This window comes from Cervus canadensis, chromosome 32 (genome assembly GCF_019320065.1).
Source record: "Cervus canadensis isolate Bull #8, Minnesota chromosome 32, ASM1932006v1, whole genome shotgun sequence".
Taxonomy (NCBI): domain Eukaryota; kingdom Metazoa; phylum Chordata; class Mammalia; order Artiodactyla; family Cervidae; genus Cervus; species Cervus canadensis.
In genome coordinates this window covers 37,479,344-37,501,326 of record NC_057417.1, presented here as the reverse complement: position 1 = coordinate 37,501,326, position 21,983 = coordinate 37,479,344, and the positions used below count along the sequence as shown (strand labels likewise).

Below are 21,983 nucleotides of genomic sequence, written 5' to 3'. Positions count from 1 at the left end.
TCATTAACCTGAACTATTGACCTTATGCACATTTCACCAGCTTGTCCCCTAACATCCTTTGTTCTCGAATCCCATGTTGCATCTTGTCCTTATGTCTCCTTAGTCTCCTCCAGTGACAGGTCCTCCGTCTTTCCTTCTCTGTGATGACCTTGACACTGTGACATGTCCTGGTCGGTCGTTTAGAATGTCCCTCCAAGTGACTTGTCTAGGGGCGCTCATTCGGGGCAGTAACATCCCCAGAGATGATGCTGTGTCCTCCTGGGTGCATCTCGTCAAGGAGGTCATGGTGCTGACATGTCTTATTACTGGTGAAGCTGGCCTTGAGCACTTAAGGCTGTGTCTGTGAGATTTCTCCACTGTCAAGTCATTATCTCTCCCTTTGTGGTTAATACATGTCTTGGGGGAAGTCTTTGAGGCTCTGCAAGGCCCACAAGCGGAGACCACAGGATTCTTGATTTTCACTTGTTTCTCTGCCCCATGATCTATATTCCTCTTTATTTTCTTTTATGACACATCTTGGAGAGGAATGGAATCCCTGCTTTTCCTGAGAGATACGTAATTAAAGAAAACAATTACCAAGCAAGAAGGTGCAGCTTATCTTTAAATTGTGTAATATTTCCCCATGGTAAAGAGCTCATGCACATTGTAAACAATGTTGAGAAAACAGAAGAAATTTAATGGAAAAAAATAAATCGCTTTTCTTACTAGTTTTAACGTTGTGAGGTATTTCCTCCCAGTGATAGAAGGGTTTTTTTTTAAAGTCACAAATACATAAATTAGTCAATAAATAACAAATGTGACAAGACTTGAGATGAGCCAGAAGAAATGAAGTGTATTGAGGTCTAGAGGCAGTGTTATGTCCAAGGAATATTTTGGTTTTTCAAAAAAGAGCAAACAGCTTAGAAATTGTAATCTTTGCTGAATTTCTCATTGGATTTTGCTTTCTGCCTAATATATTTTGTAAATACAAACTTTTTTTTGGAAGTCTTCCTGAATTATTCATCCAACGTGGAAAAACTCCCAAATTCTAGTTCCATAAACACTGTGTGCATGCCAAGTCCCTTCAGTCATGTCTGACCCTTTTCAACGCCATGGACTGTAGGGTCCATGTAACACCAGGCTCCTCTGTCCATGGGATTCTCCAGGCAAGAATACTGGAGTGGGTTGCTATGCCCTTCTCCAGGGGTTCTTCCCCACCCAGGAATTTAACCCCTAATCTCTTAATGTCTGTCTCCTGCATTGGCAAGTGGGTTCTTTATCACTGGCGCCCCCTGTAGTACATCTAATTCTACCAAGGATGCTGTACTTTCAAGGAGTAACATCACCCTCTTGTGGCTTTATTATGGTATTGTGCTGAGGACTTAGATTTGTGTTCATGTTCAGGGCCTGGTTACACAACATAATATTTTGGTCCTTTACAAGGGATCCATCTGGTCTGCAGGTGGGGGCCTCCCACTCTATAAAGAGGAATAAAATACCAAACATGTTGAACACATGTATGTGCAACAGAAAGTTAAATGTATATTAAAGACACTAATACAAGAATTGAACAAGTGCATTTGAGTGACAGAATCAAGGATAATTTATCAGTGTTACATTCTCAACATTTAAAAGTGTTTTCAATAAAGTTTTCAACAATATGATATTAACAACTTATAAATCCATGCCCCCTTGTCCCGCTGCAACTTTTGTGAGGAAACCAAGCCGAAGAGTGAGAAGCCTGTTTATGGTGAAAACTGTTTTTTATCCAAGTGACCCTGGGGATTCAAGTCATACCTACAATGATTTGTTTTTTTTGACTGCACTGCTTGGCTTTAGACTGTTAGTTCCCACACCAGGGACTGACCCTAGGCCCACGGCTGTGAAAGCACTGAGTCCTAGTCCAGGGAACTCTCTATGAGGATTTTTTTAAAACAACTTTATTGAGATGTGATTCACATAGCATACAATTCCCCCATCTTAAAGTGTAGAATTCAGTGTTTTTAGTGTATTCACAGTCAACTTTATAACATTTTCATGCCCCCAAGAAGAAACCCTATTTTCCTTTGCATCACTCCTGAATCTCCCCCTCCTTCCTGTCCAACCCCCGTCAACCACAAATCTAATTTCCGTCCCTAGTGGACATCTCACGTAAATGGATTCATACCACACGCTGCCTTTAGTGTCGGATCTTTCGCTTAGCATGCTGTCTACAAGGTTCATCCGAATGGTAACGTGTATCAGAATTTCATTCCTTTTGTTTTATTGTCTAGTTGCTCAGTCGTGTCTGACTCTTCTGAGACCTCGTGGATTCTAGCCCATGAGGCTCCTCTGTCCATGGGATTTTCCAGGCAAAGTGGGTTGCCATTTCCTTCTCCAGGAGATCTTCCTGATCCAGGGATTGAACCTGTGTCTCCTGCTTGGCAGGTGGATTTTTTTTTTTTTTTTTACCACTGAGCCATCAGGGAAGGCCTCATTCATTTTTAAGGCTGAATATAGTCCATTGCATGGATAGACCACATACAGGCCAGACCAGGTGTTTGGGAGAGAAGCATGGATTTTGGATTAACCCAGCAAGTGCCGATTCTGTGCTCAGGCCAAAGAGGAAGATGGTGGTCTGAAGAGTCGGGGGCCAGGTGCTAGATGGCCTAGCGGAGAAGGAAGGGGTGTGGACTGTTCCAAAAAGTCTAACTGTTGAGGGAAGGAGGGGTTTTGTGAGCTTTTGTTTTAGGATTTAGGAGATGTAAGAAGCTTAGGCATCTTTGACTCAAAGGACATGAGTTTGAGCAAACTCCGGGAGATGATGAAGGACAGAGAAGCCTGGCATGCTGCAGTCCACGGGGTCGCAGAGTCGGACACGACTGAGCGACAGAACAGCAACAATGAGAAGCTTAGGCCTGAGAACCCTAAATGCAGAGACCCAGAGGAGGCAGAGAGGTTTGGGGGCCAGGGAAAGCAGATCGTTCAGATGGAGAAAGGGCCCCGGTGTGGGGGTACCAAGGGAACTGGATTGGACACTTCGTTCTCCAAATCAGGATAAAATTTGTATGCTCTCTTTATCCAGACAGTGATGAGTCATTAGAGCTTAAGAAGCATTCATCCTCAATGGATGAACTGTGAAAGAGAAATTGTAAAATTCGGAATCATGGAGGAATAACTTTCATCAGAAATGTGCATTGTGTGGAGAACCTCATTCATCAGTATGATAAATGGAGCATTACTGTGTATAGTTTGCTATAGTTGTGGGGTTTTTAAAAAAATAATTTTATTTGCATGTGTGGTAAAATAAACATAACAAAAATTTACTACTTTAGCCACTTTTAAGTGACAGTTCAGTGGCATTAAGTACATTCACATTGTTGTTCAATCATCATCACCATCCATCTCCAGAAATTTTCATCTTCCCAAACTGAAACGGTCCCCATGAGTGCATGCACAGTCGTATCTGACTGTGACGTAGCCCACCAGGCTCCTCTGTCCATGGGATTCTCTAGGCAACAGTGCTGGAGTGGGTTGTTGAACCCACATCTCCTCTCCTGTGTCTCCTGCACTGCAGGTGGGTTCTTTATCGGGGATGCCCAAAATGGTCCCATTAAACACTAACTCCCCATTCCTCCTCCCTGCCAGCCCCTGTCAACTACCATTGGACTTTCTGTCTCTATGAATTTGACTACTCTAGCTACATCATGTATGGAATCATAGAGCATTTGTCCTTTTGTGTTTGGCTTATTTCATGTTACAGATTCTTAAAATGCACAATTCTCATTTGATATCCTTTATACTTAATATTTTGTTCCTCTCATTGAGTTACCAGCCTTTCAAATGTGAGCATCTGAGGGATTTAAAATTTGTGTTGGATGACCCTTAGAATTCAAGAGTTCAAAAGCCCTTTGATGTTGGATATTCCACATCCATTAGTATTATTCCATCTATCAAAAAGTCAAAACTGACTATGTTCAGTTGCCTGCCAAGAATATCAGTTATTGCTGCGTAACAAATGAGCCCTGATCTTACTGGCTTAAAATAACCGTAGTCTATTATTGATCAGGATTCCATGGAGTGCATGGGCCACTTTCCCCTGGCTCGTGTGGTTACACACAGCTGGAGGGTTGCTGAACTTGACAGTGGAGATGGCCCCCCTCCAGGCCAGGCAATGCCTCCATCGCGCGTGTGGCCCCTCATAGAGCTTCCTTCCCTGGCTGTCTCAGAGGGTGACCCCCCACAGCAAGCTTCTGCCATGCTGTATTGGCTACAGCAAGTGACCAGTCTGGGCTGGAGACCAGGTTCAAGACCACATTGCAGAGGGGCCTGCATACTTTATGGGAGGATTTGCGGTCATTAAACAATCTACACTTCAAGGCCCTTCAGTGGTTGAGAATGGGAACCCTCTATCAAATCTAAATTGCAGCCCCTTGCAAGGACCCAAGCCTTTCCACAGCCTGTGGTCCGCCACAGTTCGAGGTCTTTTGTTGCACTGGAATTTGTTCCATATCCTTTGAGGTACATCCTTTGCGAGTGCTTAGTCGCTCACTCATGTCCCACTGTTTGCGACCCCATGGCCTGCAGCCCTCCAGGCTCCTTTTGTCCGTGGGGATTCTCCAGGCAAGAATACTGGAGTGGTATATTTTAAGCTTTGTAAACAGAAGCTTCAGTTGAGAGAATTACACTGACTCGGGGTGCCCATGACTCTGGGTGCAGTTCCACCGGAATGTGGGGGCTCTCTATCGGAAGGCTTCGGCCTCTGATCGCCTGAGACTGAAGTCGGGGGTCCTTGCTGCCTCCACTGTGGACCGAGCGCAGGGTCCCGTAGGAATGTGCGTGCTGGGTGGGCAGTGGCCGCAACGTTTTGGCGGCCTGAGCTGTCTGAACGGCCTGTGGAAGGGAGGGCCGGCTCCCTTGAGGCCTTTTCGCAGTGTCCTGGGAAGGACGCAGGGTCGACACCGCGTTCCTGAGCCGCTCAACCCCGAGCACCCCGGGGGCGGGCTCCCGGCGGACGGACGTGCCCCGGGGCCAATCAGCACGCGGGGGCGGGGCGGTCAGGGGGCGGGGCTCATCGTAGGGGGCCTTTTCCGCCAGACCGGCCGCGCGCGCCGAGGCGCCGCCGCTGTCTCGCCTCGGCCATCACACGTGACCCCGGGTCCCCAGGGCCGCCGCTCCGGCCTGAGGGGCTGGGTGGGAAGGGCCGCACAGGGGCAGCAGGGGTTGGAGGATGACGCTAGAGGAAGGATCTGGCGGGGGGAATCCGTCAGGCGTCCCCTTACCTGTACCTTCGGTTTCCTTGAATCCCCGCCCATCGGGACGGGGCTTTGCTGCTGCCCTCGGTGGCCTTGACTCTGCCTCTACGGGGACCCAGGAGCGCCGCACGTGGTCTGATAGACCTTGGGGAGCTGCATGTGGGCCCCAGACCAGGAAACACCAGGCGGCAGGAATGGGGGACCCGGGTATCGGGACCGCAGAACACAGAATGGGGCTGACAGCTCACAGATGGGGAAGCCGAAACTTACCCGGAGGCTGAGGTCCGATTCTGGGCTGTTATGAGAGGTGGGGAAGACCCGACATGCTTCCCACCCAGTCCCCCAAGAGGAAAAAACGGCCACCGATGCCCCAGGGCCCGGGTCTCCAGGCCAGCCCGGCCCCTGTCAGCCATCCTTTCTGCTTCTCCAGACCAGCAGCCAGGGAGCCCTCAGTGACCACGGCTCCTCTGGACACCTCCACAGCCCTGTCCCACTCAGCTGGGGCAGCGCCAGCACCAGCTCAGACAGAAGTCGCTGCCCTCCTGGGGTCCTGGCATCCCCTAGCCTTGGGTGGCCCGGGCCTCTGGCCTGGGAAGGGGACTGGATCTATTTGGGAACCCAGAGTCCAGCCTCCCAGGGCCTGGCTCCCCTCTGGGGTCTGCAGAGTGCCCTGGGGGCCCAGCCCCCACTCGTGGTGACACAGACACTATCCGGGTGAAGGGCAGCAGGCCTTCTGGGAGGGTCAGTGACCTGAGCTCACATCCCCCAGTGCTTTTCCCCGACGCCCGTTGCTCAGGAAGACCGGCTCCTGTTATCCTGGCGCAGGTCACCCAGGTGCAGTGCGGGGCGGGTCCTGGACCAGCTCGACCAGACACCCCGCTCTGCTGCATGGCTGTGTGCTCCGTGTTCTCATCTGTAACCTGGGTCGATGGGAATGATCAACTTCCATAATGTGGGGTGAAGGTTAAACGGGAAAAACCCATGGAAGCACTCCACCCCGAGCTCAGCTTGGACTCCTAGTAACTCACATCTGTCAGCACCTTGGTCACCCCAGCGGTCCCTGGAGAGCCCTGTTTCTGGCACATTTTACAGATGGGGAGTGACGTTTGGCGGGGGGAGGTGATGGTCCCGAGGCTGCCAAGACAGCAGACATGCCAGCTGCATTCAGTTCCTTCCCCAAGGTGGGGGCGGGCATGGGGGGCACAGGGCAGCCCCTCCTGCCCTGACCTCCAGCCCAGATTCCTCCTGAATCCTGGCCCAAGGGCCCCTCCACTGATGGGACTTCTTTTTCCCATGTGAGATCTTAGTTCGCCAACCAGGGATCGAACCTATGTCTCCTGCATTAGAAGCGCAGAGTCTTATCCACTGGACTGCCAGGGACGTCTCCGCTGATGGGATTTTGCCTCCTCCCTTAGGACAGAGTCCCTGGACTGCCAGGTTCCTTGCAGGGAGGTGGAGGACAAATCCTACTGAGAACTGAGCGTGGCCTGGGGGTCCGGCCGCCCGTCCCAGAATGCCCCTGCCCGAGCCCAGCGAGCAGGAGGGTGAGAGTGTGAAGGCCGGCCAGGAGCCCTCCCCTGAGCCCCCTGAGCCGGGCACAGATGTCGTCCTCGAAGCCCCCACGAAGCCCATGGAGTTCTCTGAACTGGTCCTCCTGGCGGCCTCCACTGAGAGTGGGGATGGCGTGGACCCCCAGTCCGAAGAAGTGCACTGTGTCCTCACCCTGGAGATGGCTGACCCTGACACCCTGGCTGGGACTCCCCAGATCCTGCCAGTAGAAGAACAGCATGGGGTGGTCCAGCCAAGGCCCCAGACCCAGGCACTGAAACCCAGCAAGCCAAACATTGGTGAGTTCCAGGCCAGCTGCCCCCAACTGGCCACCTTTGTGGCCCTGCGTGCTCAGACTTGGGCTTTGCCAGCAGGGTGACCTTGGCCATCCCTTCCCTGCTCTGAGCAGGGCCTCCCTGACCTTGTCCCAGGCTGGTGTGACGATGGCAGGAAAGCATCCCTGGGCGCCCCCATCCCTGTGTTCCCATCCATGCCCCTGGCCACAAGCTTTGCTCCGTGTCAGCTGCCCTGCCCCCCACCTTGTCTTCTGCAGTTACCCAGCCCCTGGAGTTCCTGAGGACGCCGTTTGGGGGCCGCCTGCTGGTGCTGGAGTCCTTCCTGTACAAGCAGGAGAAGGCCGTGGGCGACAAGGTGTATTGGAAGTGCCGCGAGCGCGGTGAGCTGGGCTGTCGAGCCCGGGCCATCACCCGCGGCCCGCGCGCCACCATCATGCGAGGCCACTGCCACCCGCCCGACGAGGAGGGCCTGGAGGCCCGGCGCCAGAGGCAGAAGCTGCCCGGCCCGGCCCTGCCCGAAGGCTTGGCGGGTTCCCAGGGCCCCGGCAGCCGGGTGGAGGAGCCCCTAGAGGGGGCAGGCCCGTGGCTGTGCCCCGTGGAGCCAGAGCCGACCCCAGGCCCGCTGCTCAGCAACCCGGCCCTCGAGGAGGACGAGGGGCTCCGAGCCCTGGCGCTGCTGAGATTGCCCCCGAAGAAACGCTCGACGCTGGGGAGCAGTGAGTGCCCCCCACCCTGGCCTTACCCTTGAGCAGGCGGGAACCACGCCCCTTTCCTCTGCCCAAAGACACAGCTGGGTCCTCTGTGGCTTCTTAACACGCTCAAAGTCAGAAAATGATTTTAAAAATATAAAGGCATCCCAATAATCATTAAGCCTGTGGGAATAGAAGCAGTGCTCGTGGACCGGGCGGCCCAGGTCCTCCTGGAGCTTCCTGAGGCACAAACCTGAGGTTTGTGGGCCCCACGGAGTGCTGGCAACCTATGAAGTTTGGGGAGGTGGGCCTGGTGGGAGACGTGAGCTTCATGGCCCAGGTTCAAGGACTGGCCCCACCTTACGCGGCTGGGCAGCCTTGATGAAGTTCTGCAGGTTCACAAGATAGGTGATGGCCTCGCTGTAAGGGGACTGAGCGCTGATGGGTGGGAAATGTCAGCCCTAGTCCAGCGTGTGTTGTCTCTGAGTCACTGCTAGATGGAGTCTTTGCAGAGGTTTTCATTCTTCGTCTGTTTGTTGACTTTCATTTTGTTTTTGCAGAGGTTTTACTAGCAGTCACTGGGAGGCGGGCTTGGTCCCTGAGGCTGTGGGCCTCCTAACCTGGAAAGGATTAAAGAGTTCAGGGATTTAAGGGGCTGGGGGCAGGGCGTATGTCTCCCATGGTGTGTCTTCTGGTCCCATTTTATTTTATGGAGTATGCCTGAGTTATTCAAAAACTAGATCCACTTTTCAAACAAACCCTAAGCAGAAGTATGGCACGTCAGAGCCGGCTCAGCCCTCCCCGCCCCACCCTGAGACCACCCCCCACTGACCACCAGGAGAGGGGCACGGCCTCCTGGCTCGCTGGGCAGGTGGTCCCCGGGGACGCACCTGGAGCCCCCGAAGCAGGCACCCACCCAGCCCCCTCCCCGCTTCCTCCTCCAGGAGGGCCCCCGCCCCTGGAGTTCCTGAGGACCTGCTATGGGGGCAGCTTCCTGGTGCACCAGTCCTTCTTGTACAAGCGGGAGAAGGCCGTGGGGGACAAGGTGTACTGGACGTGCCGGGACCACACGCAGCACGGCTGCCGCAGCCGGGCCATCACCCAGGGCCATCGGGTGACTGTCATGCGGGGCCACTGCCACGCGCCCGACGTGGAAGGCCTGAAGGCCCGGCGGCAGCAGGAGCGGGCCATGGCGGCGCTGCGGGCCCAGCCGGGCGGCCCTGGGGGCCCAGAGGACAAGCCGCTCCAAGGCGTGGACAGCCTGCTCTACCGCAGAGGGCCCGGGCCCCTGACTCTCACCAGGCCCCGGCCCAGGAAGCGCCCAACGGCCAACGACGAGGACCTCCCGGCTGAGCCCCAAGGCGAGGAGGACAAGGACGAGGACCCGGGTGAGTCCACACCCGCTGGGTCGGACCTCCCTCCAGTCTTGCTCCCCAAGGTCCCAGGAGGCGGGAGGGGGGCGACACCAGGCCCGACCTGGCCCCCGGCGCACCCCCTCCCCCAGCTCCTGTCCCACCACGCTCCCTTCTCTCCCCAGGAGGCCCCGAGTTCCTGAGGACCCCTCTGGGGGGCAGCTTCCTGGTGTACGAGTCCTTCCTCTACCGGCGGGAGAAGGCGGCCGGGGAGAAGGTGTACTGGACATGCCGGGACCAGGCCCGCATGGGCTGCCGCAGCCGCGCCATCACCCAGGGCCGGCGGGTGACAGTGATGCGAGGCCACTGCCACCCGCCCGACCTGGGGGGCCTGGAGGCGCTGCGGCAGCGGGAGAAACGCCCCGGCACAGCCCAGCGAGGAAGCCCAGGTTGGTCAGACGGACAGGGTCGGGGACGGGGGGCAGCCTCGGTGGACAGGCAGGAGACCCAGACTGCCCGCCGTGCCCTCTTGACCTCCGGCAAGCATCCTCCCGTCCTTACTGGAAACTTCTGAAAGGTTGCAGCTCCCTCCTGGCTCCTCCCCTCCTCGACTTCCCCTCCCCCCGCCACCCCCACCTCACCTCATCGCCTTCCTCTCCCTCCTGCCCAGACCAGCCCGGAACCTCTGCACACCTGATCAGCCCAGGCTCCCTTTGCTCCTTCTCTTCTTTTCCTTTCTTGTTTCGCATGTATAGGATTTATGGCGGTGGTGGTGGCTTAGTCGCCAAGTCTTGTCCGACTCTTGCGACCCCATGGACTGTAGCCCGCCAGGCTCCTCTGTCCGTGGGATTCTCCAGACAAGAATACTGGAGTGGATTGACATTTCCTTCTCCAGGGGATCTTCCTGACCCGGGAATCGAACCTGGGTCTCCTGCATTGTAGGCAGATTCTTTACCAGCTGAGCTACAAGAGAAGACTGCAATAGGATTTATAGAGGAAGCTGATGGTACAGGGTGGTTTCTCATTTTTCCAGAGTTGGGGGGTGGCTGACACCGCGCCAAGTAACAAGTATTAAGGGCTGAAGGTGACACGGTCCTGTGATTGCTTCACTCCCCCCAGCACCTGCCATTGTCTCTCTGGGCTGGGCAGTTAGGGTCCCAGGCCCTCCTCCTGCCTTAACGGCCCCACAGGGCCTATGTCTGACCCTTATGAGGCCGCAGTAACTCACGTGTTCCTGTCTCGCCAAGAGCAGCCTTGGCCGGGCCCTCTCTGCTCGCTGGCGCTCTCCGCTCAGGTCTGTCCATGCCTCCACCTGCCTCTCCTCCGGAGTTCCCAGCCCCAGACTTTTCTGAATCGCCTTTAGAGCCTGGCTGGCCCTAAAATTCTCTCAAACTCGAGACCTCTGATTTCTTCTTTTTTCTTCCCGACTCTCTTTTTATCCCATTTCCTTGTAACTTCTGTGTACCTGGGGATGGTCTCACCCCTTGCCATCCTCACCCCCAACTCCCATCCTGAGTAACCGCTCAGTTCCTTTGTTCTTTCCCTCTTCTCTGAAGCCTGCCTCCTTCCACTGTGTCAGCTGGTCTTTTATCTCCTCGTTGCCTGTTGACCTCCGACCAGAGACAGGGGGGCCCAGCAGATCCCCCCGTGCTGCCCCTTCCTGTCAACGCAGCTGCTGTACTTTTTTTCTATGAACCGCCCCGGCCGAGTGGGACCAGGATATTTGTGGCTCCTTCTCGGTGGCCGTCTGGTCTTTGTGCTCAGGACTGATCCTACGCACGTGGAGGGGTCTTTGCTTGAAGGTGTAAGGTTGTGTCTTCACCCCTGGAGTGTGTTGCTGGGCTGGGGGGCACTCGGGGCCTTTTCAGGCCAGAAACTCATGTCCTTCACTCATGGAAATTTCCTCATGTTCCATGACGTTCAAGTTCCCATTTTTCACACGCTTCCTTGATTTTGCTTTCCAGTCCTTCAATTTACTAACTTTCACTCTCGTATATGAGCTCCTTTTTGACCCATCATCCCAGAGCAGAAAGCCCACCCCACCCCCACCCAGCCCCTGGCAGCGGCCTTGTTTTCTCTAAGTGCCTTTTCTCTGTGGGTTTCTTTGGTCCCTGCCTTTTAGGGTAAAGCTTGTCTCTCTTTCTCTCTCTTTTTTGTTTTGTCAGCAGGTGAAATTTTCCAAGCAGGTACATGCCATTCACTTCCATTTTCTGTCAATCACACAGTTGTATAAAACAGCACAAATTGAAGGGGAATGATTTTTGGGGGGGAGGGGGCATGCTACACAGCTTACAGGATCTTAATTCCCCAACCAGGAATTGAACCCCTGCCCCAGCAGTGAAAGTGAGGAGTCCTAAGTGCTGGACCTCCAGGGAATTTCTGGGAATGATTGTTGTATACACTTTAAATTGCTTTGCATGGCCTCATATGAGATACTTGGTGTAAGAATCTTGACTTTTCGATTGTGGAAGACGTGAGAATCTTTGATCACGTGTCCAGTGGTCCTTGGCTGTCCGCCAGGTTGAAGGTGAGACCCACGCGCTCTGTATGTGGGCGCCAACCTGGTGACACGAGAGACCCCAGAGCTCAGCGCCCGGCCTGGCTGCCGGCTCCGGGGACTCGGGCGGGGAAACAGGGTGGGCTGCAGACCTCCTCCTCCTCTCCCCATGCCCCACACTCTTCCTCCAGACGGGCACCTGTCTCATTGCCCTTCAGGCAGACAGCCCTTGCCAGTCTGCTGTTTGGGGCCTGGCCTGGGCTCAGCTGCTGGACTCTGCCTGTTCTGACAGTGTCCCCCGCAGGCTGGGCGAGCCCTTGCTTTGCCAGCTCTGTGACCAGGTGCCCCCTCTGCCCAGCCTCTAACCTGCGTTAGCATCTCTGCCCTCCCCTCCCCTCCTTGAATCTCCGGTTCGTACCCTGTGCCTTTTTCACTCGTTCTGTTTTCATCGAGTGCAGGGAGAGCAGAAACATGCCCCCGTCCCATACCTCCCCTCTGGCCACGCACCTTCCCCGCCGACGGCTGCCATCCCGGCTCCTGACAGACCCCCCAACCCCCCTCCCCTGCATGGTCCCGGTGTCGGTGTCTGGACGGCGGGAAGGGAGTTCTCGAATCAGAACCTCCTGGGTCCCCCTCTCAACACCTTGGAACAGCAGCGCACCCTCCCTGCCTCCCTCCCCTGACCCTGTCCCATCTCTCCCCAGGAGGCCCCGAGTTCCTGAGGACCCCTCTGGGGGGCAGCTTCCTGGTGTACGAGTCCTTCCTCTACCGGCGGGAGAAGGCGGCCGGGGAGAAGGTGTACTGGACGTGCCGGGACCAGGCCCGCATGGGCTGCCGCAGCCGCGCCATCACCCAGGGCCCGAGAGTCATGGTGATGCGCAGACACTGCCACCCGCCCGACCTGGGGGGCCTGGAGGCGCTGCGGCAGCGGGAGCAGCTCCCCAGCCCAGCCCAGAGGGAAGGCTCAGGTGTGGGCGATGGGCGTGGGGGCGGGCGGGGACTGGGCCTGGTCTCCCTGGGGGCCCAGCAGTCCCTGGGGACAGCCCAGGGCTCGGACTGCAGGGTGCCTGGTGGGACACTTGCTGTGGCTCAGGTGGGGGGGTCTGTCCCCCTGGGTGGTGAGCTTCCGGGGGAAGGGGCCCCACACTCCCGCGCTGGTCCTGGTGGGGCTGCAGTCTCAGGGGGAGACCCCCTCGGACGGCTGGAGAAGGCGGCGGGGCAGGGGCGATACCGGGAGCCGCGGGAAGTGCTCCTGGACCTGGGGGACAGTCTGTCTGCCCTTCTCTCGCCACCCCTACCTTCCGGCCACCCCCACCCCGACATGTCATGAGCTTTCAGTTCAGATTCTTAAAATGTCTCCTGAAGGAGAATCTGACTAGTCGCCAGCTGGCCAATGGGTGGGTGGCCCCGGAGCGGGGAGCCCCCCGGTGCACGGTCCAGACCAACCTCGGGCCTTCCAGAGTGTTCCAGTCCAGCCCCTAGCCTGGAGCGCCTGCCAGCTGGTGTGGAGGTCAAGTTGGGTCAGCAGGGGCCTGCGGGAAAACTCAGGGTTTGAGCAGCCGAGGGGCCAGCCTCCCCGGTAGCCCCAAGGCCCTCAGACAGACAGACAGATGGCCCGCACCCCAAGGTGACAGGGCTGAGGCAGCCTGAGCTTCAGTCCCCAGGGCCCTGCGGCGCCAGCTGGGGTGGGCGCGGGGTCCCCGCTTTTCTGGGTGGAGCTCTGTGCCCTGCTTCTGGGGCCCCGCCCAGGTGCCCCACTTGCACGGCCTGTTCCTTCCAGAAGCCCCCCAGCCCCTGGAGTTCCTGAGGACTTCCCTCGGAGGCCGGTTCCTGGTGTACGAGTCCTTCCTCTACAGGAAGGAGAAGGCGGCCGGGGAGAAGGTGTACTGGATGTGCCGGGACCAGGCCCGTAAGGGCTGCCGCAGCCGCGCCATCACCCAGGGCCCACAGGTGACCATCATGCGCAGCCACTGCCACCCGCCCGACCTGGCGGGCCTGGAGGCGCTGCGGCAGCGGGAGCGGCTCCCCAGCCCGGCCCAGCAGGAGGACCCAGGTACAGACAGGGCCGTGGACGAGGCTCTCTGCCAGGCTGAGGTTCAGACACCCCAGGGGGCCGACACCGTCTGGGGAGCTTTGTTCCCTGGGCTTCCTGCCTCTCTAGAGTCTCCTACCCTACCTCCCACTGGCTTCTTCTCCTGGATCGAGAGACACCCCTAAGTCTGTCCCATCCTTTTTTGGGGGGTGCTGTGAGTCCTGTGGGATCTTCATTCCCCCAACAGGGAACTAACCCACACCCCCTGCACTGGAAGCACAGTCTTAACCTCTGGACCACCAGTTGTTGAGTCGCTCAGTCGTGTCTGACTCTTTGTGACCCCATGGACTGCAGCACACTAGGCTTCCCTGTCCTTCACCAACTCCCAGAGTTTACTCAAACTCATGTCCATCGAGTCAGTGATGCCATCCAACCATCTCATCTTCTGTCATCCCCTTCTCCTCCTGCCTTCCATCTTTCCAGTGAGTCAGCTCTCGCCTCAGGTGGCCAAAGTATTGGAGCTTCAGGTTCAGCCTCAGTCCTTCCAGGGTTGGACCACCCAGAAAGTCCCTAAATCTGTCCCATTATTAAAAACAACTTCCCTGGGAATTCCCTGGCAGTCCAGTCATTAGGACTCCATGTTCTCACTGCCTGGGTTCAATCCCTGGTTGGGAAACTAAGATCCCTCAAGTCACACAAGTGCAGCCAAACAAAACAAACAAGCAAACACTCCCATTCTAACTGGCATTTTCTTTCCTCTCTTTTACACTAAGAGGTCTTCATTTTTTATGAATGGTAGTATCTTTTGAAAATCTGTTTAAAAAATATAGACTGCTCTAGAAGAATGTACTACCGAGTATGCACACACCAGCATGAGCACGTGCACACACACGTAGTTTTGCAAATGATTAACCATGGTGAACTGAACTTGGTTTCACTTCAAATAAACAGGCTGTAACACCAGTCTTTAGAAAGCGGTATGTGTCTCATATTAATTCATGGAAATAGGAAGGGCCACATCTTACACAGGAATGAATCCAAGTTGCATAAAACAGCCAAAGGAAACTTGATTTCTGCTTTAAAATTTTTTTTCCATGAGAAAGCCAGTTTGACTTAACCAAGGAGGAGGCGCTGTGACTCGCCTTTGGCAGGATGAAGGGTGTGGCCTCTTTGAGATCTAGTTGCCTTCCAGTCTTTTTGGTGACAAGGTGAAGCCTGACTTGCAATCTCCAATAGCTTATTTTACTGACATAGGTAGTTTGGGGCTTCTTTGGTGGCTCACTTGGAAAAGAACTTGCCTGCCAGTGCAGGAGACGCAAGAGACAGAAGGGTTCAATCTCTGGGTCAGGAAGATCCCCTGGAGAAGAAAATGGCAACCCACTCCAGTATTCTTGCCTGGAGAATTCCATAGACAGAGGAGCCTGGTGGGCTACAGTCCATGGAGTCACACAGAGTTGGACAGGACTGAAGCGACTTAGCACACATGCATGCAGTTGGTTTGGGGCATCAGAAAACCAGAATTCCCAATGACTCCCCCCGTCAGTCATTCTGCCTGGTTTTCTTCTGCCTTGAGGCCTTGAGGTCATTCATTGTTCCAAGGGGTGTGCCTTTGCCTCTGGCAACTTCAACAAGAGAAGAAGTGTAGTAATCCATGTTTTCAATGTTTTTCTCTCAGAAAAGGTAAAACTTCTGCCTGAAGTTCAACTGTGCTTTGAGACGTGTGCTCCTGAATGCCAGCAGAGCTATGGGTAACTATATTGGTTATCTATTGCTGCATCACAAATTACCTCAAAGCCTCAAGACTGAGAACAGCAAATACTTACTGCCTTTCACAGCGTCTGTGGGTTGAGATTTCGGGAGGGGCTAGATGGGATAGTTCTGGCTCAGGATCTCTCGTGAGATCGAAGGGAAGGTGTCCATGTGGGTCTCCAAGCTTTCAGCCATCTGAAAGCTTGAGGAGGGGGGCTGGAGTGGGTGTTTCCAAATGACCTGTTCAATCACAGGGCTGTGGGCCGGAGGCCTATATCATGTAGACCTTTCCTTAGGGCTGCTCGAGTATCCTCAAACAGGACAGCTATTTTCCCCCAAAATAAGCGATCTGAGGAAGGGAGTATATTAAAAAGCCGAGATATCACTTTGCTGACAAGGTCTATCTAGTCAAAGCTATGGTTTTTCCAGTAGTCATGTACGGATGTAAGAGTTGGACTGAAGAAGGCTGAGTGCCGAAGAAGTGATGCTTTCGAACTGTGGTGCTGGAGAAGATTCTTGAGAGTCCCTTGGACAGCAGGGAGATCAAACCAGTCCATCCTAAAGGAACTCAACCCTGAGTACTCATTGGAAGGACTGATGCTGAAGCTGAAACTCCAATACTTTGGTCGCCTGATGCGAAGAGCTGACTTACTGGAAGAGATCCTGATGCTGGGAAAGACTGAAGGCAGGAGAAGGGGGCGACAGAGGATGAGAGGGTTGGATGACATCATTGATTCAGTGGACTTGAGTTTGAGCAAGCTCCGGGAGTTGATGATGGACAGGGAGGCCTGGTGTGCTGCAGTTCATGGGGTCACACGACTGAGCGACTGAACAATAACAAGTGAGGGAGCAGAGCAATGAGGAGGCCGCCACCTACAGCAGAATTCACATTCTTCTCAAGCACACATTCCCCAGGATGGACCACTATGTAGGCCATCAGACAAGACCCTTCAAATTTAAAAGGACTGAAATCATACAGAGTATGTTGTCTGACCACAGTGGAGTGACATTAGAAGTCAACCACAAAAATTTGGGAAACTCACAAATACATGAAAGTTAAACAGCATATTTGTAAATATACCCAGTGACTCAAAGAAAATTACAAGGGAAGTTAGAAAATACTTTGAGAGACTTCCCTGGTGGTCTTAGTGGTGAAGGCTTCATGTTCCAATGCAGGGGACCTGGTTTGATCCCTGGTCAGGGAACTAGATCCCAACTCATCCTGGAAGGCTGGCGGTAGCCTGGCACCAAAACCAAAGACATCACAAGAAAAGACTAGAGAACAATATCTCTTAGGAATACAGATACAAAAATTCTCAGCAAAATACCGCAAACTGAATCCAGCAACGTGAAAAGGATCCTACACCATGACCAAATGGGAATTATGCCAGGAATCCAAAATTGCTTCCCCGTTTGTAAGTCAATATCATACAGAAGAGACTTAACACAACAGGCCGGCAACTCCTGTCCTTAAAATAGCCTGTTTGTAAGGCTAACCCTGAGCTTCCAGGGTCCAGATCAGGATGCTTCCAGGGCTTGACTGATACTGTCCCTAAATGACGACAGTTGCTCACTCTTACCTGTTTGTACAAAGAATTTGATTTTTGCTGAACACTTGCTTTTTTTCATGGGCTTCCCTGGTGGCTCAGACAATAAAGAATCCGCCTGTAATGCAGGAGACCTGGGTTCAATCCCTGGGTTGGGAAGATCCCCTGGAGGAAGGCATGGAAACCGTCCAGTATTCTTGCCTGGAGAATCCCATGAACAGAGGAGCCTGGCAGGCTATTGTTGTAGCCCACCAGGCTCCTCTGTCCATGGGGTTGCAAAGAGTCAGACACGACTGAGCAATTAAGCACTGCTTTTTTCCTAAGATTCTGGAATATCAGTGACTACAGGTACCCTGTGCTTAAAACAAGATATAATTTATTCATACAATGAAATGTTGCTGCTAAGTCACTTCAGTCGTGTCTGACTCTGCGACCCCATAGACGGCAGCCCACCAGGCTCCGCTGTCCCTGGGATTCTCCAGGCAAGAACACTGGAGTGGGTTGCCATTTTCTTCTCCAGTGCATGAAAGTGAAAAGTGAAAGTGAAGTCACTCAGTTGTGTCCGACTCTTAGCAACCCCATGGACTGCAGCCTACCAGGCTCCTCCGTCCATGGGATTTTCCAGGCAAGAGTACCCGAGTGGGGTGCCATTGCCTTCTCCAACAATGAAATGTTATTTGGCCATAAAAAGGAATGAATTGCTGACACACACTACAACACAGATGAATTTCAAAAGCATGAGAAGTGAAAGAGGCCAGACACACAAAAGACCACACCTCGTGTGATTCCATTTCTATGAAATGTCCAGAATGGGCAAATCTATGGAGATAGAAAGTAGATTAAAGTTTGCCTAGGGTGAGTTATGTTGGGGGTGTAGTTAAAGGGCATGGGGTTTCTCTTTTGTTGTTGTTTTCTTGGCCACGCCTCTTGGCTAGCGATATCTTAGTTTCCTCAACCAGGGATTGAACCCTGGGCCATGTCAGGGGAAGCACCAAGTCCTACCCACTGGACCACCAGGGAGTTCCCAATTCCATGTTTTCAAGGCACCAATGTGATGTATGTGTATAAAAATGACCTAGTCGATGGTGATCTCTAGAGGGAACGGATTATAGGAATCCTTAACTGTCCTTTTTTTTTTTTTTTTTTGCATTTTATTTATGCTAGGTCATTTTTTACTTTATTATCCTTAACTTTCTTCATTATCTCCTTCCGCCATGTTTGGATTTGCATGACGCATGTGTGTTTCTGTGTCCTCAGAAAGGTGGAAAGTACACAACTCAACAACGAGTCCCAGTGAGGCCAGCCTCTGGCCTGACGGCAGAGAAATCAACCCAACCTAACGTGTTGCCAGTGTCAAGGATGCTCCAGGTCCTCGCAGGACCCTGGCACTTCCCACCTGGTTAGATTTTGCTCGACAAAGCCTCTCTTGCATTCTCTAAAGCATCCACGGGCTTCACATTTCCTCCAGAGGCCTCCCAGGAAGAATGCTTGATGGTGTCTCCCTGCTGGCAGAGATGAGTCCCGGGAGCTGGTGGCCTGCAGCAGTTCGTAATGTGGGGTGACGTGACGGGTGGGGGAACCCCCGTGAGGGCCTCGAAAAGCTCAGAGAAAGGAAGCACTATTCACAAAGACACCTCCCCCAACCGTAGCCTGCTGAACCGCAAACGCCCAGCCATCCTGAGAGCCCACAGCTTTGCCAAGGACTTCCCTGTCGGGTGTGGTCCCACTTGGGCTCCATAAAGTGGAAAGTCATCGTGGTGGCCACGTCAAGATGAAGGCGGGCGAGTTTGGGGAAGTTCCTGCCTCTTCAGGCTGAGCTGCCCCACGTGGTGTTTGCCAGGCAGGTGCCAGGCGGGCCTCCACACTCCTTGGGCACCTGCCAGGGTGTGGCCGTCCTGTAGCAGAGCAGGCAGAAACCAGGGGACTTTTACACCATCTGTTGGAGTTGCCTTTGCTCTTTTCCAACTTAAATCAAGCCCAGTGTCGACGATGCCCAGGGCAGGTGGTGTTGCACCGTGGGAGCCTGCGCTGGGCAGACTGCCCCAGGTTGCCCAGGTTCGCCTGATGCCAGAGGAGAGACAGACCCAGATGATGGGGGCGGGGGCATCCCCTTCTCCTGTCTTTTGGCACAGCCGGGAGCAACAGGCCAATGTCCGCCACCAACCCAAGGCTGCAGCTTGCTAAGGGGGCCATGTCCCCGCCAGTGGCTCCTTGCCCCCACCCTGTGATTGCCGGGGGCTCCCCCTCTCCCACCTAGCTGGCCATGCAGCCTGCCGTCTGGCTGCGAGGCAGTGACAGCTCGGACGCCCCCCGCTGTCCCTCTGCCTCCACCCTTCCCGCAATAAACCCGATTTTATACCTCGTCGTGTAGAGCTGCTGTGTGTCCACATGCCCGCTGCAGCAGCAGATGGCCACCAGAAGGCCACACACTCCACGCGTCCTTGTGCCTCGTGGTTGGAAGTGATGGATCTTGGTTGGGCAGAGGGAGGCCTCCACACCTGGGGCAGCGTTTGCTCACCTGGCCCAAGCGTCAGCTGGACCAGGCGCAGGTGGGAGTCTTCGGAAAGCTCATGGATGGGGTCTCCTGCTGACTGTTCCCCCAGCCCTTGTGGAGCTGAAAGAAAGGCCTTGGACCTCTGCTGACTCATCCCACGTCCTCCCTGACTTGTTTTCACAAGCTGGGCCAAGTTGGAAGTGGAAGTGGCCCCCCCAAACTAGGGCCACCTGGACCCCCTCCCCCCCAGACCCTGGCTACCTTCCCAGGCAGGTAACTGACCCATTCCTTGACTGGACTGCCAGCTCCATGGGGCCCTCGCCCACCAGCCTGGCCAGCGGCCATGGAGATGGCCCAGCAACATGACCGGACGGCCCACCCCTGCTCCCAGGCAGGAGGCCCGTCGTGCTGCTGGCCTCACGCAGTGGACACTGGACACGGGGGCTACGTTTCGGGCAGCGCTCTTGCCCCGAGACAGTGAACTGCTCTCGGCCAAGGCCAAGGCCGAAGACACAGCCCTGGGGGAAGCAGATACACCCCAATCCAGGCCCACAGATGAGCACGCTCATGGGAGGCGGCCGCACCTGAAGTTCAGTGGACGGGCACGTCTGTGCCACCACCAGCTGGCTCTCTGCTCAGTCTCTCACGAAGGGGAGCCTCACAGAGCCCCGAGGTGCCAGGCCAGAAGCACTGAGTCCTAGCAGCCAGCATCACCCCGGCCCCACAGGGTCACCGGTTCCCCCGCCTCTGCCTCTGCAGTGTGTCTGCCCTGCCCTCTGATGGGGCCCATCCACGCGCCCCCGTCTCTGCACCTGCTGTGACCTCAAAGGGCAGGTGGCTGGTCCGTGTTGCTCAGACTGAGGACTCCCCAGTGGACGTGAATCTGGATGCTGCGGCCGCCTGGGGTGGCCCCATAGCTACCCACCCCCAAGCCCCCTTCATGTGGCCACTTCCTTCCCTGTTCTAGAGCCAGAGAGACATCCCCCGCCCTGGCACCGTCACAGAGGAAAGCGTGCAGGAAGCTGGCCCCTGGCTGACAGCAGCAGCGGGATGCAGCCCTGCCCTCCTTGCCTGTTTCCGCTTGGCTGCTCCTTCCTGCAATAAACTTGCTTCGGTATGTCTTCACCATGTGGAGCTGGTAGAGTATTACTGTGTTCCTTTGGACGATGGCACAACAACCTCTCAATTATGAAATTTTAAGTAAAAGTTCATAAGGAGAAGGGAAACTACCGACACGGAACCCAAATTTTAAAGATGGGGCAGCGGCGGGCTCTAGGGGCTCCCGCCCCGAGTCCTGCCCCTGAGGGTGTGAGGCGAGCATCGCTGAAACGCTTCTCCCAGCCCAGCCCGCCCACCAGCCTGGCCCAGCCTCCTGCCCCCATGTCCTCCATCGAGATGGCTCCAGCATGGTGGCACCAAGACTCACTAAAATCAGTCAGAGCTCGCTCTCCTGCACTGACTGCCCCTCCTTGATCCTGGCAGACCTGAAAGCAACCCCCAGGCTCTCCACACACCCCCCCCCCCAACCTCCTTCAAGGGCCCCTCGGCCCTGGGCCAACCCATCCGCAAGGTGGTTGGCTCTGGGGACTGGACCTCAGCCCTCTCTGCCCAGCCACTTTCAGGGTTCACGGTTTGTCAGCATGCAGCTCCAGCCCCCTTCTGCAACCAAGCCTGTGTGTCCTGCTGCCTCCAGGACCTTGGCCCCGGGTCTCCCATGGTCACCAGCCGAGCAGGGAGCAAAGGAGACTGTCTTCCACTCCTCTGATGGCTCCACCACAGTAGAAACCCAGGGCCATCCTTGACACAGTCCCTCTTGTCCCCATGTTTCGCCAGTGGTCAGGCTCTTTTCAGTAACAGCCTTATTGAGATATAATCCACATAACATCCAGCTCACCCACTCAAGTGTGTGGTCCAATAGCTATTAGTATATTCACAGGGTAGGGTCTCCATCACCTCTAACTCCAGAACATTTCATCATTCCAAAAAGAAACCCCAGATCCAGCAGTCAACACTGTCTCTACCAGTTTCCTTGTGTCTTCAGGTTGATGGGGTTCCTTCCTCCGGTGCTGGGAGAATTTGGGGAATCCAAGTGTTTAAGTCTGCTCAAGCTGCCGTAATTATGCCATAAACTGGACTGGGAGGGGAGAATCTTGAACACCAGACATTTATTTCTCACAGTGCTGGAGGCTAAAAATGTGAGATCAGAGAGTGGACAAGTGGACTCAAACTCATGTCCATTGAGTCAGTGATGCCATCCAACCATCTCATCCTCTGTTGCCCCCTTCTTCTCTTGCCCTCAATCTTTCCCAGCATCAGGGTCTTTTCCAACAAGTCGGCTCTTCGCATCATGTGGCCAAAGTATGGAGCTTCAGCATCAGTCCTTCCAGGAAATATTCAGGGTTGATTTGCAATCCCATCACACAACACCTGTCCCAGGTGTTCTGTCCTGGGTGTCCATATCAGGTATGACTACCTGGTTCAAGGACCAGAAGCAAGAGGTACCCAGGGAAGTCTCTGAAGGCTGGGACAGCTGCCAGCCTCAGGCCACAACCGCACCACAGCTCTG

General features: G+C 54.9%; 1 protein-coding gene across 4 annotated transcripts in view; it reads left to right on the top strand.

Moving 5' to 3' along the window:
• FLYWCH1 (FLYWCH-type zinc finger 1) overlaps positions 1-20,549 on the top strand; it is a 41,970-nt gene extending 21,421 nt beyond the window's left edge. For 3 of the 4 annotated variants that reach the window (XM_043455443.1, XM_043455440.1, XM_043455442.1), the window contains 8 exons: positions 6,629-7,060; positions 7,315-7,773; positions 8,691-9,134; positions 9,284-9,547; positions 12,300-12,563; positions 13,376-13,648; positions 15,303-15,375; positions 18,181-20,549. In XM_043455443.1, coding sequence (XP_043311378.1) covers positions 6,727-7,060; positions 7,315-7,773; positions 8,691-9,134; positions 9,284-9,547; positions 12,300-12,563; positions 13,376-13,648; positions 15,303-15,375; positions 18,181-18,220 — 2,151 coding nt within the window. In that variant the 5' untranslated portion in view covers positions 6,629-6,726 and the 3' untranslated portion in view covers positions 18,221-20,549. The remainder of the gene's footprint in view (positions 1-6,628; positions 7,061-7,314; positions 7,774-8,690; positions 9,135-9,283; positions 9,548-12,299; positions 12,564-13,375; positions 13,649-15,302; positions 15,376-18,180) is intronic. The other variant, XM_043455444.1, reaches the window with a different exon arrangement.
• Positions 20,550-21,983: the final 1,434 nt, after the last annotated feature.